General features: G+C 43.6%; 1 protein-coding gene across 1 annotated transcript in view; it reads right to left on the bottom strand.

Moving 5' to 3' along the window:
- RXFP1 (relaxin family peptide receptor 1) overlaps positions 1 to 18707 on the bottom strand; it is a 1268256-nt gene that overhangs the window by 373439 nt on the left and 876110 nt on the right. Inside the window, exon 5 of the mRNA XM_085641728.1 lies at positions 300 to 371. Within this exon, the coding sequence (XP_085497854.1) occupies positions 300 to 371 (72 nt within the window). The remainder of the gene's footprint in view (positions 1 to 299; positions 372 to 18707) is intronic.

Raw genomic sequence — 18707 nt, 5'->3', positions numbered from 1 at the left:
CTCAGATTATTTATACATAAGAAGCATGCTGCTGCCAGGTCCTTGAATATTTGCATCTTAATTAGGGAAGACACAGATACAGTCAGCACTCGCTTCTTTGTGAACTAACCTAATTTAATGTGAAACTTATGACTTTCCCAAACTTTTACTCGATACTCAATATTGCCAGCCTTAATATGTTATCAGTAGACCGGATGTCTACTAAGTCAAACACTGTTGAATTGACATACAATTGCTTTAAGTAGTGTGTAAGTGATTGTGCAGTGCATGTCACAACAGGTTGCAACCACGTTCCTTACAGATTTCGAAGGTCTTGATATTGCTTGAAGCCATCGGTGTAGAGTTTTTTGATTAGGTTGCTCCTCAGTGATCTGTAACGATACAAAGTGGCCATTTAAATTCAACAATGGATCAAAAACAAGAAAATCTCTGCACTGTAGAGAAAAGTGTGAATAGTGTAAACTCATTTTCAGATCTTCATGCACCATCGAAAGCTGATGGGAAGCAATCACACATGTTTACTAGGCTGCATCCTTTATTCAAGCTGGCTTGACTTTGAGAATAGCTGGCACTCAAATAGGAAGGAAGGTTGTAAGGAGACCCCTTACTGTACATCAAAAATGTTCAAAATGTCAAAGCCAATAGGTTTCACGTTTAGCCTACCAATGGAGACCTAATAGCTTTGCTTATTCTTTTTGCGATGCTGGACAGCATCACCAAATCAGAAAAAAGTTTTTTTGCTGATGCTTTGCAGCATCGGCAAAAACAACAAGCATTGGCATAGCCAATAGGTCTCGCCTTTGGGACCTTATGTGTTTAGCCATGCAATAGTTGCATAACTAAATGCTTATAAGGTCCCAAAAGCGAGACCTACTAAAGTGAAAGTGATCGCGATCGCTATCACGTTCAAACATCACAGCAGCCGTGCGCCCGCGAAAGTGAAAGTAATCGCGGTAAAGCGCGGCGCGCGCGCCCGTGCACATGTACTGTAGCTCTAGGCTGGCCTGGTAGCACTTTTTGGAGCCCTCTCAATAAGTCTCGCCAGACCAGCGCATGCGCTGAGTCAGGCGAGACCTAAAAAGGAAAATAGAAAGTGCTATGACATGTAGCAGTGCATACATTATCATGTATGTGAGCTTATGTGTCATGATGCTATGGCGATTCACCACGATGATGTATTGCATTCATGTATCACTGCACATGCATGTGCATATAGCATGATGCAGCCACCATTTTGTTTATTTGCTGGTCCAAGATGGCAGACCCAGTCTTGGAGTGGTAAATTAAAAACATTGTTTAAATGTGTGCAGAGTGCATTTTGTAAAAGAATCAGCACAGCAGCAAATCGCAGCTGCCAGGTCCTTCAAAACAATAATTTAAAAAAACATTTAAACAACACAAAACCCATGACAGGATGGGAGGAAATGGGGAGCCATGTTGGTAAAAGTCTAAGTGATGGGATAGCAACAGGGAGAGGGGGAGGGTGGCACAGGAGCAACGGAGGAGCTGGAGGCCAGAAGGGGGGTGAAATAAAAGAAAGAAAAAAAAGGCAGACATGGGGAGGGTAGGGGAAAAATAGACGAGCCAGGGAGGTGGTGGAGGGAGTTAACACGGAGCATATAAGAGGGCATTTATTTGAGGTGTAGTAGAACATGAGGAAGAGAGCAAGAAAACACTTTCACTTCCAGTGAGCACTGAAAAAATTGTTCTCTGAATGTTAGCAGTTGAAGGAATCAAGTCATCCAATTAAAAGCATGGTAAAACAGCTCTGCTTCAGGGTAGGGACAAACACAAGAAGAGAAAGGAAAGCCATCAAATATATAGCTTGCAAATTAAATTGATAAGGAAGCCACCCATTGGCTAGCAATTGGCTGGCCCAAAGCCCACTTTCAGTATTTTTATTGGCCTCAATAGGCCTTGGACGACTGACAGCTAAAAGCTGTGTGTAGGTGAGACGTAAAAACCTGAATGTATCCTGTATCCATTATTCACATTCTCTCTTTTAATCTCATTTTCACTTTCTGACTTTCGAAAACACGGCAAAGCATGAGGGACACGGCTTGGTGACTGACATTTACTCTTCCCCTTTACTTTGTCTGACATTTACTACCCTATAATTACTTTTACAGGACTTTTACTTTGTCTGCATGTGACTGCATTTACAGAGTTACACTTTGCCCAGACTAGCAGGAAAACAACTTTTAAAGTTAGTGTAATTTAGTATAACTGTTAGACAAGTTTAAATGAAGTGAAATTAATCTATTTTATTATACTTTTGTGTAGTAAAAGAAGAGCAAAAGATGACAACAGAAATAAATTGTCAGCACATACAAGTTATTCAGAAAAAGAGTCAAAGTGTGCACTTGTTGGTTCGGCGTGCTCAATGGAACAAGGGACACTATGTCACCAAGATAGTGTCACATGTGTGAGCTAGCCACACAAAATTATAAGCAAGAGTTTACCCAGAGCAAAGACAAATTTATGCTGAGACGGACGGGTGCTTTGGCGTTCCGGAAACTGTTTGAAAATAAGGCTCAATACAACTGTGTCGCGTTGAACTGAACCCGTTATACTTGGATGAAAAATATATCAGCTTATTATACCACGTACTCTATCAACTACCACGTGGTTAAGCCTTGAAAAAGTCGTCATTCGCCAAAACATGTGTCGGCTGTGTGCTCAAGCGAAATTGTGATCAATTAAAGAACTTGGAAATTGCTCTTCTTTGTATACTTAATGATGTATACTGCTGGACACAACTGATAAGGAACCATGAAGAATATGGACTTTGTAATTGACATTTAGTGGTGGTGCTCTGGATAAACTCTTGCTTATAATACTTTTGTTTAGGTTTACTGCTAAAGAAACGTATGAGTGTAATTATAGTTAATCTAAAATACATCAATGTGATTTACTATTGCGTTAGGGATACAATTAAAACAATTACATTCATTTAAATTGCAGTCTTTTAAAAAACATATGTACTTTTTTCACATTTATAGCAACAGAAATCACCACTATACCCCTTTGGTGGTTGTGTGTCACAATTTGCCATCCAAATTTAAATGTTTGCAATCAATTGTAAGTTTAGGGTTGGCATTAGGGTTACAATATGTTTTATAAATATGTTTTTAACTGAATTTAATTTGGGATTATGGGAAGAATTGATGCAAATCAATATAAATCAATTTAATTTGATTTAAAATATTTAAATGAAAGTAATTATAAGATTAGGGTTAACATTGGGCTTACATATGGTTATTGATTTGATTAAACATGTTAATGAAAAAGGGTTGCATTAGTATGAGCATTATTATTTATATATTTTAAAAGACTGTGCTAGTTAAATATAATTTTGGCTGGGGTTACGTTCATCATAGGAATAAGGTAACATTTTATTAAAATACAAATATAATTCTTTTAAATCTAGGTTTAGATTAAAGTTTAGTAGTCATGAACTGTCATGTAATTAAGTGGTATTAAACAAAAGACAGAGAAAATGCTTAGCATTATGGAAAGATTTAGGGATTGTTATAGGGGATGGAGTGATGGTAAAACAAAATAGGGCGCAAAGTAAGCATTTTTCAGTATTTTGGATCAGTAGAACACGTTTAGTTAGGTTGAAGTATCGGTGGAGACCTAACAGTATGCTGTGGCCAGATTATCTCCAGTCTACCAAATGCCTATTGATATTTCATAACACACTCTCAATGTTTACTACAACAAACAGCAAGGTGATGAATGGAATGCTTCAATTGCGATGGCTACATTCCAGCCCATCGTTTTTCACCCACTAGGCCGCAGCAGAGACCTGTAATATGCAAACCAGTCACGGTCCTGCTCCAATTTGAACAGTCCAGCCAGAACCGCTAGGCTAGGGCCTCTGATCCTGAAATTCACAAACTATGGTCAGGGCGCTGGTGGCTCCAGATGAGGCAATGTTTGTTGGCGTCCCCCCCCCCCCCATCTGTGGTGAAGTGGTCACCACCTCCATCTCGGATTCCCTCACCACCAATTTTTAATAGTTCCACTCAAGTCTCCATATTCACCCTCTTTCAGATGCATTTAATTAGTTAAATAGTGCCACTCATACCAGTGCAGGGTGTCAGAGCACTTTGCATCACACACACATCACACAGAGACAATCAATCATACATGTGTAAATCAGTGTATAGGAATTGTAACATAAGCCAGCTGACTACAAGGCGTATTAGTGACATGTTGTCCATACTGGTAGGCAGTATAATGTTGGAGTGCTTGGTCTGGAGGAGCACAAACACATAATTGAAAACGGAACACCTTAGTTGGGGATTCTCTTTAATTATAAGGACCGATTTCTGACAACTGAACCCTTTTTGCAACATTAATCTATGCTCTAATCTATACTTTGCAGTGTGCATGCAGTTCTTTGATGACAGTTAATAATTTACTGTTCTATATCAGGATTTAAACTTATAAACTGCAAGTAACAAAAGGATGTCTCTTAGAAAAACAGTAACCCCCTGACCTATTTAAATTCTATGCACTTTGTGATCTGTATGATACATGTTCTTTGCAGCAGGCATATTAGTTCTCTGTGCTATTTTATGGTCAGTCAAAACCTCAACTAGACAAAACTCCAATCACCTGAGTTACCTTGACACGTTTACTGTTGCATGGAAATTACTGGAGACAAGGAATGTGGCAGCAAGTGCTTTTAAAACCAAAATAAACTAGCAAACTCTGCGGCCCCGGAATTCAGCTCTCCGTGGCACCGCCCTAGTTATGGTTGGGAGCAAAATCCATGAATCACACAGTCATGCAAACCATATCTCCTGCAATGCCTATGATCCGATAGTATGTATACCAATAAATACCTAAAAGTGAAATGTATCTAAACAAGAGCACATAGCCAAACCAACTAATAATACATTTGTAGCCATGTCTGTCAAAGTGGTATGGGTAATGTGATAGCTAATATGATCTGTAATATGATTTGTAACATCTGTACATTACCGTTGAGGTCAGAAGCATTGCATTTGACATGCAAGTTGTGGTTTACATGACTTTTGTGAGAGTTATGGATTATGCTCCTAACCATAACTATCTATTTTAGTCATTTTTAGTTCATACTCATACCTTCACTTTAAACATAACTGCACGTTTGAGAATTTGAGATTTAAAAAAATATACTTTGGGGTGTTGAAGTCATACTTAAATTTACCAGTGGTTAGCTCCACAATCCATAACTTGCAAAACAACCATACAAACCATTGCTCGCACAACAAATTCAGTGCCCATGACCTCACTCTTCAAGCAATTATAAGCGTCCAGTGCTTAAGTTGTAAACGACTAAGTGCCAGGCCAAACATCTTGATCAGAAGCCTGGAGCCTATTGAATGTCAGGGGGGCAAAAAAATAAGTCTGCGTAGACTTGACTACCTTTATGTCACTCTTTCAGGTTATTTTATATCACTAGTTTCTTTATTTGTCACTATTTTTCCATCTTTCTTTTTATCCTTTATTCCCCCATTTGCTTTTTTCTCTCTCTTGTCCTGGGCCAAAGTCTGACCAGGAAATATAAGTGTCATAGGCCAAAACATGAGCCCTAGTGGGCCCCACCTGCAAACACCAGCTCAAATGAAGCACTGCAAGTATCATAAATGAGCAAGATGCAAAACCTGAACCTAGCATTCATAGACCTACATATGGATCTTTTTATGGAGAAAGCTGACTGACCTTAGAATTGACTTGGCCTATTACACTGACAATTACCAGTCTCTTGTTGACTGAAGATCAGAGTTACTAGAAACTGGGAGCACAAGATTCCTGAATTTTATGTTTATGACGGTGTACTACTAGCTTAATTCCTAACCCTTTGCAATTACCTATCCAACCATTTGAATGCTTTTGCATGTTAATACTAACAAATCAAAGACATGATGCTTGATAGTAGAACAGCGAAAATGTATTTGTGGTATTGTATTAACTCCTACAGATTTTCTTTTATGTTTGAAATAGATTTGGGATAGATTTGCCACTTTTGGTTCCACTAGCACCCCATACCAGCTGGGTGTATTCCAATGCAGGAAACACAGTTACTCCTACTGTTTTTGGTGTAACTTAAAAAGAGTTTCCATATTGAAAGTGGTCATGCAAAATGTTTTTGAATAGAAACAAATTAGCCCGCAAGTGTTCCATGTATGTTGTTCGGCTTCCCTTTAGACTTTCGCTTTAGAGACCTAAGCCTAAAGTTACATCTTAGTAACATATGTTGTACTGCCAAATTTCCATCTTCCTGAGTCCACATCATGATTTTCAGAATCAGAATGTTGAATTTAAAACCAAAATTGCTACACATAGGGGTGTATATACTTTTGTGGATCAGATCAAATTTTAGGAGTTTGATGGGAAAGAGGGGACAAGTGCTGATCATATTATTATTACTAGAAATCCTCATTTACAGTGTTCAATAATGCCAAAACTGTTTTAATAAGTGCCATTTAGAACACTGGAATGTTGAGAGCTCCACTGAAGACAAAGGAGTAGCTCTGGGCCAATAAAGGCTGGTACAGGCCCTGTGCTCTATTTCAACATTCCAATGTTTGTATTTCGGTTTCTCCTTTTTAAACTCAAAACATTCTACCCTCAGTCGGTGGAATGTTCTAATAGCCTTACAGCTCTTCTGCTTCAGCGATGCCTGTTGCTAAAGGCCCTCTCCCTTGCTATAGGCCCTTCCTTGCAGTTTGGGCAAGCAACTCTGGTTTAGGGCCTTTAACAACTGATATAGCCCTTGGCAGTGGGCTATAAGCCTATAATTAAATCTGTTATCATTAATTGGATAGGAACAAGAATTGTTAGTGAAGTGTCAGGTAGTTATTTTCATCAGAGCAAGTGAAGGAGATAAATAAATGGGGACATTTAAAGTACTAGAAATCTTGGCTGTTAATCAGATATGAATCTCCTTCATTATACTAGGACGTTTATGAAGAAGAGTATGCCAGAATGAACTGAAAATGAGCAGTGAGTTATCATAGCATCATTTATATAGCAAGAGGTGAACTGAAGCCTGGACAGAATCTGGGATCCAGTGGTAGCATTTGTAAAAAATACATTTTATTTAGAAAAACGATGTTAACCATAGGTCCGGTTTACTTGACAAAACTAGGCCACACTATGCCTCATTATTGAAAGTGTATACGTTTAAAAAAAAAATCTTTTTATAAGTTTCAGCAGTAGTTATGCATACATTCATGTTCACCAGTTCAGCATTGTATAGTTAAACAATACAGTATTGAGGGGGGAAATAGCAATTACATAGAAACAGCATCCAGAACTCTATCACGTCTCAGTTCTAATTCTATCGATGGGGAAACACATATACCGCCCCTGTAATCGTTCCATTTGCCCCATTTCTTATCCCACTTCTTAGGGCACCCACGTGTCGTAAATACTTCCTTTTCTGCGACCATACATTTGTCAAGTTCTTTTATCCATGTCCGGACACTCGGTGGGTTTGCTGCCCCCCAGCCCCTGGTGATTTTCCGTTTGACAAGGGTGTAGCCCAGTGTGGTGAGTTGTTGTTCTATACCTGTAAGGTCTGTGGCCACCCAAATGTTAAGTAAATCCAGCCCTGGTGTGAGATTCATTTATTTCCCTAACGCCGTCTGGATATGGGTCGTTATCCCCTCCCATAGTCGCAGAAGCGCCGGGCACTCCCAGATCATGTGGTAAAAGGTAGCCGTTTGGGCGCAACCTCTAAGACAAAGCGCATCTGTTCTGGCACCTATCTTCGCCAAGGTCACTCCCGTAAGGTATGACCTATGAAGAATTTTAAGTTGTATCAGTCGGAAGCGGAGAGTAATCGCTGCGTCTTAGGGGGACATTAGAGCCGTCTGCCTGTCCTCGTCGTCGATGGGTCCTAGGTCTTCCTGTCAATGTTCCCTGAGTTTGTGAAATGTGTTTGGTAAGTTGTTACATAGCTTTTTATAAGTTAATGAGATTGCTTTTGAGTGTAGTGGTCCATCAAGAAGTCGATCCTCCAACGGGGTCGACTCTGGTATATTCATGGGATCTGGGAAGAAAATGCATACTTACATGGGGTGCACAAGCATTGTCTGTCATTGTTTTTCAGAAAATCATTGAAATTGAGCTTGAGCCAAGGTCTGTCTCTGTACGTGTTTCATAACATGTATTTCTAGCTTTCTTGGCTGAAGGGATGTTTTTGAAAATATTACAAGGTTATGTGATGAAACTATGTTGCTATGACCATCGTTATGGCCGTGCAGAATAGTCCATTGTATTAAGTTTCATTTCCTCTGGGCAACTAATAGTGCGAGTTTATAGCCAATGAAAATTATGTGCAAGTAGTTGCTATTTGGGATTAAATGGAATGTAATAGCTGGATTGGCTTACCGTGCAAGTAACATTTTAGTGCTGCCTCTTAATGTAATGTCATGCTATAAAACGGTGTTCTTTCGTTGTCTGAAACATTATAAAAGATGTGATATTTGGAGGTGAGTTAACTCATTCACTCCGTCCCTCACTCTTATTTTGTCTTTCTGCTGTTGTACTAGAGAGGGCTAGAAGTTCTGGGGTCCTTTTTAGGTCTCGCCTGACCAGCGCTTTAGCGCTGGCTCTGGCGAGACTTATAGTAAGCGCGTTTTGGAAGTGCAAACAGTGGCTTTGCAGGCCTCCAACTACAGTGCATGTGACCCGTCCGGGCGCGCGCACCATTTGGAGTCCTGCAACCACTTGTTTGCTTTCACTATTCATCGCACCATTTGGCAGCCTGCGTGCCCGCCCCCACTCCCCCTCCCACTCCGTCAGCTTCGCTTTCACTATTCATCCCACCATTTGGCAGCCTGCGTGCCCGCCCCCTCTCCCCCTCCCACTCCGTCAGCTTCAGTGCGCGCTTGTCTGCTTTTTTGCTTATTTTAATTTATTTTCCCGGGAGAGTTGCATTGCTATTTAGCGCGTTTTGATTTATTTTCCCGGGAGTTTGGCTGTTTTTTACTTTGTGGCATTGGAATGGAAAAGACCTTTCGCATCACTCTGTGTCTTCATTTGCATCTCTTTGAGGCTGGGAACGAAGAGATTACAATCTATACTGCCCATCTTAATGTACTTCATTATCTTGGCCTGGTTTCGGTTCTCAGCTGTCACAAACAAGTTGACGCTTGACACCATACCAGACTTTCTGTCTTCCGATTTTTTTTACCCTTTTCACACATTATTCCCAATTGAAGGGCACTGCGAAGTGGCTGTGTGCGCGTAGCGTGGATGCGGGTAGGAAACCCTTGAATAATAGTGTACATGGGCGCAATGCTTCAGGCTCTTTTATAGTTGTGCCTTGTGCCTTTATGAATATATAACAAATGGCACACCATGTACTGACCTCGTAAGGATAGCAGGATGATTTGATGTGTGAGTGAAGTCCCGTAAATATACCATCTCACTTGATATCAGCAGCGAGCGTGAAGCGTGTTGATGTGTAAAATGGTATACATTTGCACAAAACAAACGTTTCTTATTTACAACTGTGCTCGTGTTATAAGGAACATCACTTTAGCCTTTGGTGCTGTTTTGTTGTTGTAACCACATGGGCTCACTGTTTTCGGGTGTTTTATACTTGCAAGCTCTAACTTTATTAATCCCTCTCGAATCTCATCCCATGTTCTAAGTATGTAAAGACGGCAGGATGATTTCATGTTACAATTTCGTGCTGTAACTATACTATCGCAGCTGATGTTAGCAGTGAGCGTGAAAATTCATCATTTTGTAGACAAGCACGCCGTCGTGCATAAAACTAAACATTTGTATTTGAAACTATGCTTGTCTTATAGTGTATATGGGCTCAGTGCTGCAGGCATTTTTTTTAGTTGTAACTTCTGCCCTTATTAATTCTCAATAAATGTCACATTATATTCCAAGTGTGTAAGGATAGCAGGATGAGCTGAGATAACAAATACGTGCTGACATTATACTATCACACCTGATGTAATCTTGGAGTTTTGCGAGCATTGGAATGGAGTGATTTGGGTCCGTAGTTTTAGTGTACGATGGTCCATTTCTGCTATTTATTTTGTTTTAATTCATTTTTCGGGAAGAGTTGTACTGCTATTTAGGTCGTTGTATTTATTTTACTAGAAGGGTTTAGCTGTCTTTATTTTGCGGCATTGGAATGGAGTGATTTGGCTCGTAATTACTATTGCAGCTGATGTTAGCAGCGAGCGTGAAAATTTCTGATTTTGTAGACAAGCACGCCGTCGTGCTTAAAACTCAGCATTTGTATTTGAAAATATGTTTGTCTTATAGTGTATATGGGCTCAGTGCTGCAGGCAGTTTTTTTAGTTGTAACTTCTGCCCTTATTAATTCTGAATAAATGTCACATTATATTCCAAGTGTGTAAGGATAGCAGGATGAGCTAAGATAACAAATACGTGCTGACATTACATTATCACACCTGATGTAATCTTGGAGTCTTGCGAGCATTGGAATGGAGTGATTTGGGTCCGTAGTTTTAGTGTACGATAGCTCTAAAATTTACAAATGCGAGACCTGTTGCATTGTAAATGCTTGTTTTGTAATAGGGCTTGTTATTATTAATTTGACTATTGCCATATGTGCTGTAGCTACTTAATTTCTTAAAGGCACATTGCATTATTGTATTTATTAACGAATTTTCTTCTGATTCTAACTATTTCTTTACTTTCTGTTATGATCAATTTTACATCTGAACTGAGACCTGGAAGCGGCCAACTTGTGCACATTTTCCTTGACTGAATATTTAAGTGCAGGATTCTCACTTTACCCTGAATTGACCCTCTTTAATGTTAACTGAGTTGGAGGGCCAAAACATTGTTCTATATTCAGGTGTTCAAAATGCTCTTATTTTTTGCGATGTGACTCTTTCGTCCAAAAGACTGCCAGTTTGGTGAAAGACACAATTGTTGCCAATTAGATTCAAAGTAGTGGGAAGAGTTCTAGGCCGGACAATAGCCCAGCTGGCTTGAACAAATCAACTCTAATTATCTGGGAGATGGTCATATAAAGTGTCTTCTGCACGGTTTGTCAGTACAGTGAATATCAGATTCATGGTTTCAGGCCAGATTTGTGACTAGGTAAAACATAGTGACAAATCAGAGTCCTGGTTACTGGCCTGTTTCCCTGCATAATGTCATAGGGAAATTATTCAACAAGATACTAGGATATCAGGCCCTGCGCCAGCCCTGACTGCAAGGGCTGATTTGGGTGGTTCACTGTGCATTGCATGAACTCTCTGGTGAGTGAAGACCGCTGTAGCTATTTAGGGGGAGAAAGAATGGCGGTGTGCATGGCATCTAGCTGGATCAAACTAAAAGTCTGAGGGCCTTATTTAGAGTTTGGCGATGGATTATTCTCTCAAAATGTGATCAATATCATGTCCACCATATTGCAAGTGCAATAGGCTATGATGTACTTGTAATATGGCGGGCAGCACATCTGCCATATTTGTGACGGAGTATCCTGTCCACCAAACTTTAACTAAGGCCCTAATTTATGTTTTATTGGCCCTCTTCTTTCTGCTTGTCTGCAGGATGCTCATAAATATATGTGTACAGGGGTAACATTACACAGCCAATATGTGGGGATTGAGGGCTGGCAAAGGCACAAATTACAGCAATGGAGTCAGGGAAAGTGAAAAAATGAACGTTAGAAAGAAAGAAAAGACTGAGAGTGATGGTGAGAATCAAACCGAGACTGCTAGGGCGAGACAGAAGGGAAACAAAAAAGTAAGGAGGTGAGATAGAGAAAAAAGTGGATAAAAGAAGAAAGAATTAAAGACAGTAAACAAGGGAAAAGAAGGAAGGAAGTTACCCGATGCAACTTGAGCTTATGGGCAATACTTTATTTTTTGTGTTATTTCAGAGCTGCCATTTAGAATTGCCTGGGAGACATTATACATTTTCAGTGAATTCTGTAATAAATGTGTGTAAGGCACACAATTAGGCCATTTATTCTATAAAATATGTTAATAGGAAGTGAACATCACCTCAGCTTGAACATTCCCCTCCTGAAGACTTCCATGATGACTGGACTCAATACCACTCGGTAGAGGTATGGTTCCAAATAGGGGGTATTTTAATGTTCTGGTTACTCCCTCACAGGGGTGTAGCGAACACCCCACTTCAGGATCTACAGCTGGGCCTGCCATTGAGTCCGAAGTCCTGGCAAGCCGGTGCAAACTGAAAGCTCTGTTTCCTGGACTTGACTCACCCGTACGATCAGTTCTCTGACGAACGAGACAACAAAGTGGTATTTGCTATGCTATGGGTGAATGTGTTAAAATATATTAAATACCTTTATTTCAACATGCCTTTTATCTACGACACTAATATGTTTCAGTGTTAAACTAAATGATGGGTTCCACCATAACTGCATCAAATGGAATTGATTGAAAGGGGCCTCATCGCTGTTGAATTGAAAAAATCTCATCACTCTAGCAAGTTTTTACTATTATGCCAAAGGATAACATTATTTTTCCCTGGCCTAACTAACACCCTCATTGGACAAATACTTCTAAGGTATACACCTGACTAACAGGGCAATGCTGACATGACAGGCTGACAAGAGTGCTCGCTCCCATTCATGCTGCCTACTCAGCTAGTATGCTACATAGCCAGCTTGCAAAGTAAGAACTCTCTCCGTCATGATCTCAACTCGTTGTCTACAGTGGTTATTATTATTATTTTTAGGTCTCGCCTAGCGTTGCAGCGCGAATGCGATGCCATCGCTTTGCGAGGCATGCAATATACACTATAGTGTGGAAGCTTCGTGGAAGCTCCTTCCACTCTCCGGCCCATCTTCTTCATTGGCTTAGGTTATAAATGCTGACTTCCGATTGGATTGAAGCGTGTTAGTCCCTCCCCATGACAGCCATGTCAGTCATTTGTATCCTTCCATGGCTACTGGCCCCTTCACAGCACAGACTACTTTCTTCTGTGCCCCCCCTCCCTCCTGCAGTCCTATGCCTCCCCCCTACCTCGCACAGTCCGATGCCTTCTCGCGCCCCCTCTCCTTTGTGTTCATTTTCGAATAAGCATCAGTAATTTGGCATCAGTCTACTTCTTTGGCTGAACTTCAATGTCCTAAAGGAGGACATCATCATTAACGTGGCACTCGAAGATCAATGCTGACGTGCTTGTTTGAATTCCCAGCACAATTGTCAAGCAAGACGGCCACTGTGAACTTCTAGAGTTGTTTTTTTTTTCGAAAAGAGGAAACCCACGAAACTGAAAATTACATTTACAATGGACAAAGATGAAACTTATGTTACGTTCTGAGAGACTGGTATTTTCCTACGCCTTCAGTACTTTAATATACTTATACTAAATACTTATTCTAGACAAATCCTCCTGATTTTAATAAAAATGGCATTTGTTTTACTCCGCCACGTTTATTGTTATTACTCACAAACACGGCCGCTGATTCACAGGTATACGAAGGTCTGTGCGTGATGATGTACAATGTAGGCACCCGACAAAACATGGAGTCGAAGTGCCTGATGCAGCATGAAAGACACTGTAATGAGCATTGACATATTATGGGTGGGGTGGGCGAGCTCTAACACCAGCCTGGCGAGCGATGAGTTCTGAGCGGGGCTCAGCAGAAGGCAAAATTGCTTTCCGTTCGTTGATTGTTTTAAATGTGGGTGCGCCCGTTTACATTTTGACCCTCTCAGGGCCCCCGAGTCCCTTGTTTTTTCTTAATTGTTGTCACTTCAGAGGAATTCCCCTCCTCACCCCTGCATGCTCAACATTTTGCTAATTGGGAGGCTTGAGGGAGGGATCCCTTTGTGCGTCTTCCCTTTCCGCAACTCTCGCACAGTTAGCTGACACTCTCATTTATTGTTTCCCTCTGCGGATCTCCCAGCTTGGACTGTTCCTTTAAATGGAAAAATATGTGAGCCCAGCATCTACGGGTCATGTCGGTCCCGCCGCGACCCTCTGGTGTCCCTAAATAAATAAAGTGCGCCTATGCAGCTTGTTAGACTTGGCATCTTTTGGCGTGTTCCCCCCGAGTTTTTGCTTACTGCCCTCCCGGTTTTGACTCTATTTTTGCTGGTATAACGTTTCTGCGCGCTTTTCGCACTGCTGATTGATGGAAAAGCGCTGGTGCTCCTGTGGTAAATTGTGTTCTGATTGGATGTGTGACTCCAGTAAAGGGCACTGTGGGTGCCGGGGCTTGTGAGTCAACCGCTACTCGTGGGCCTGCAGCACGGATTGTGCCACCCACGTACGTAGCCCGAAAAAGGTATAAGTGAATGAAGTTTGGTATGCCTGAACTCAGCGTCTAAAGATGCAGCCTTTAGCGAGGGTGGCGTTTTCATTCTGAGTTCATAGAGAGCACTTAGAAAGTGGGTATTATTTTGCTCGGTCATCCCGTATGCCTCTGCTGGAATGTGGATTGCCTGTCTGGGTTTTGGAGGACAGAAGGCTGGGGGGGCCGGAGGGGCTTCAGATGGTCTGGATAGGTCAGCAAAGGGCTGATTAGACCTGGGCTGCTATGGGGGAAGGGGGAGGAATTTCCTTGCACCTCAAAGGGCCTGGTCTGCCTCTGACAAAGCCGTCTCCATCTCCTGCGAGGAATTCACGCCAGAGAAGGCCCAACTGGTTCTGGCTGGACACCGACACCCCCTGCCTGGCAGATAAAAGGATTTTTGTGTACAAATGCTGGGTCCCAGACCCCTGAATTTTAGAACTCACCTGGATCAAGAAGACTGCACAGTAGAAGCGCCGGAGAAACTGCTAAGAGGAACGACCACTTTGCTGCGTGCTTTGCTGGGCTGATCTGCAGTAGCTGCTTCTGTCGTGGGCAGTGAAACGCCTGGACTGGACTTTCTGCAACCGAATCGGTGAGACTCTGAAAGGGCTTGAGGTAGAGCATGCCCCCTGTTCACGAAGTATCAGGAACAGCAAAGACTTCAGGTTCTTCGACCCGCAGCACTGGGGACTGTGTGTTTTGTGCTGCAACCCGAAGAACGCCACTCGACGACGTCTACGCCGACCCTGCCGAACCCGTGTCCTGAAGGCACCGCAGGGGGCACCGCCGTGACGCCGCACCGCAATCCTGGTCTCACCGAAGACGTCCGCTGATGGCATCACTGAGCCGCTGCTCGCACCGCGACCTGTGGGCACCGCACTCCGCACCGCCTTGCTTCATGCTGAAACTTTGGCACCGCAGAGGGCACTGCCGCCACACCACACCACGACCCTGGTCTCACTCTGCACCGCCTCGCTACATGACACCACCGTGGCTTTCCTGACGCTGCCACTTCTTGCTGAAATCGTCGCCGCTGCTTGCACGTGGTTTAGGGGCACCGCTCGTAAGTTACACGACACACCGCCCTCATCCTACACTGCAGCCTTGGCCCACCGACGCCGATGTCATCGACTCCAGCACTGGGGACTGTGTGTTTTGTGCTGCATCCCGAAGAACGCCACTCAACGACGTCTACGCCGACCCTGACGAACCCGTGTCCTGAAGGCACCACAGGGGGCACCACCATGATGCCGCACCGCAACCCTGGTCTCACCGAAGACGCCTCCTGACGCCATCACCGAGCCGCTGCTCGCACCGCGACCTGTGGGCACCGCACTCCACACCGCCTTGCTTCATGCTGAAACTTTGGCACCGCAGAGGGCATCGCCGCCACACCACACCGCAACCCTGGTCTCACTCTGCACCGCCTCGCTACACGACGCCGCCGTGGCCTTCCTGGCGCTGCCACTTCCTGACAAAATCGTCGCCGCTGCTTGCACGTGGTTCGGGGGCACCGCTCGTAAGTTACACGACACACCACCCTCATCCCACAGCCTTGGCCAACCGATGCCGGTGTCATCGACTCCAGTACGTCAGCCGACAACAGCGCTTCAGCAACGACAACGCTGCTGCTTGCACTGTGACCTACTAGCCCCGTGACGAGCACCGCCTTCATCTCGCACCGTGACCCTGGTCTCACCGACGACGCCATCTGATGACGCCACCGAGCCGCTGCTTGCACCGCGACCTGGGGGCACCGCACGCCGCACGCTGCACATCGCAACGCAGCACCCGATGCCTGTTGGCGCCAGCATTCCTGATCCCATCAGAAAGGAGCTCACCTGCAACGCGAGTGACTTCAAGGGCCCCATCGCCCTACATCTTTGACATGTACGGTTTGCGGGTCTTCCTGACACCGTAGTTGGCCCGCGACCCCGCGATCAGCCAGAACTGTTTTCGGATTTGTGTACTCACGACGCCGTGGAAGCCCAGACGGAGCTATGCACCCACGGAACTCTTTTTAATCAACGTAGTTTTTTAACTGTGAACTTTTAAGTATAGTATGGTGGAGTTTTTATGGTTTTTGGTCTTGTTTTAATTATATAAAAATATTGGATATTCTTCTAAACTGGTGTGGTGTCCTTTTGTAGTGCGTACGCTGTATTACTGTTGGTTATGTGCAAATACTTTACACACTGCCTCTAAGATAAGACTGGCTGCTCATGCGAAGCTACCAAGAGGGTGAGCAGGGGTTATATTAGACGTGTAACTCCCTTATCCTGACTAGAGTGGTGGTTTCTGCCTCGCTTTGGCGCAGGTCTCAGCTAGCCAGAAATCCCATTTCTAACACAGCTTCACTTGGACAGCCTTGTCTATTACTTTCCAGGACAGGTATGTTGCCGTTAATTTGGGCCAAGCAAGCTGTCCTTTGTTCCTTCCCGGCATTGCCTGTGCTCGCACAGACCCCGTGGCACTCTGGTCTGGCACTGTAGGGGTTTTTGTGGCCGGCGCCGTATCCCACGGATCCTCTTGGCTGTGGTGCCCCGTGCTGCCGCTCTGACAACGGGGTGGTGATAATGCCTCACATCAGCCCCAGTGCATTATGTTGTTGACACCTTAGTGTCAACAACCTCTAAGTTTTGGTAGCCCGACACCCTAGGTATGTGTATGAGAGGGGCTGTGTCACATGCGGAGGGGTGCGCACATAAGTGCCAGGCTGCCAAGACACTAGGTCACTACCAGGCAAGTATTCTACCAGCCGTAAGCTGAAACATTAAGGGGAGCACTCTGTTTAACCCTGGTGATACTCATGTATTACCATGTTTACATTTCATATGCATGCTTAACGATGTCCGCTCTTCCAAACCTCTTCAAAGCAACATTGCCAGTCTTCTTGACATAACTAATCTTCACCTATTATGCATTATGGAATCTTGCTACTCCGTTCCGAGGGGTATTCTATCTTAACTGAAGGCAGCTACCTAAAAGAAAGGGCAATATTGCCGGAATTTTCAAGGGGCCGCTAAACTGCAAAAGTTTTTCCATTGTGTCTTTTGCCACTTTGTCTCAATGTAGTCTTCTCGAGCTCCATCTAAAACCACCTATTTTTACATTTGTCATCCATTCAGGCTTGTTACCGCTGTGACCGCGCTACCCTTCCCCTGCACGCGGCTCTGTCCACCGGGGCTGAGTGTTCCTGGGTGCTTAGCCGCTCGTCCCTCTGCTGCCGGGTGCTGCTGCTAAATCTCAAACTGAGAGTGTTGGCTGGGATGTGTAAATCTGAAACACTTTTCACAACAGGTGTCTACCCGTCCAAGTAAGGCACCAGAGAAAGTTTTATTATGCATCTGATTGAGCATTGAAGACAAGTGTGCGTTTTTAATAAAGAAAACAGCACCCCAGATGCCAGTGCAATACATTTGCAGTGCACGTTCGTCAACTTTCATGACATTAGCATACACCAATGTTGGCGCATGCAATGTGTCACGCTCATTTGCTTTTGAGACACTGCACAATGTGATATTAATGGCCACCTCTCTTTTTCAGCTGTGCCTTCTGATTACAGTTGTGAACTAAGACAATGTGTCGGGATGGTGTGTAGGCTTCTTCATTCGCTGCATTTGATGCGACAGTTCACACCTCGTTGTCGCTGTAGGAAGGTGGAATATGACTACATGGTTGCCCCCACTTTTTTCCTGGTGTTTTGCTGGTTTTCGACTTAGTTTGGCTGGGATCCTGCTATTCAGGACCCCAGCCTATCTGCTTTCTCCCTTAAAGTGATTACAAATACTTTAGGTACACTCCAGATTGGATTCTGGGGTACCCTTATAAGTCCCTAGTATATGGTATACTATGTACCAAGGGCATAGGTACCCAAGAGGCCTACCAGGGGCTGCATCTTGTATTATGTCACACCTGGGAAGCCATCCAAAATGACACCACAGGACTGCTACAGCAGCCTGTGTAAGGTGGTGCATGCACCCCTTACTGAGATATAGGTTCACTATATCTCTCCATATCACTGCACATATAAACCTATCAGTCACCCCTATGGCAGGCCTTATCAATCCCGAAGGCAGGGTGCTGGGCTTTATGTGAGAGGGTGCCCATGCATGAGCAGAGCCCCTCTGCAGCCTTCGGAACCTTTATTCCGGGGTTGTTTGTGATGCAGCCAAACCATATACTCTTAAGTGCATTATAACCAAACGGTAAATGCTAACTTCGGGATGGCTGCACGAAAACATGTCATGTTTGGTGTAAAACACATTGAAATCATACCCTCACACCAGTAACTGCTGTGGGAGTATGGTCCCACCCTTCTAGAGGGAGAGACATGACAGCACCGGTATACCCGGTACCAGCTAACAGAGCCCTGGCATCACAAAATGGATATTGCCAGCCACAGACACGAGTCTGCCCTCCT

Source organism: Triturus cristatus, chromosome 2_2, assembly GCF_964204655.1.
Source record: "Triturus cristatus chromosome 2_2, aTriCri1.1, whole genome shotgun sequence".
In the NCBI taxonomy this organism is placed as follows: Eukaryota; Metazoa; Chordata; class Amphibia; order Caudata; family Salamandridae; genus Triturus; species Triturus cristatus.
This window is presented reverse-complemented; position numbering and strand designations above follow the sequence as displayed.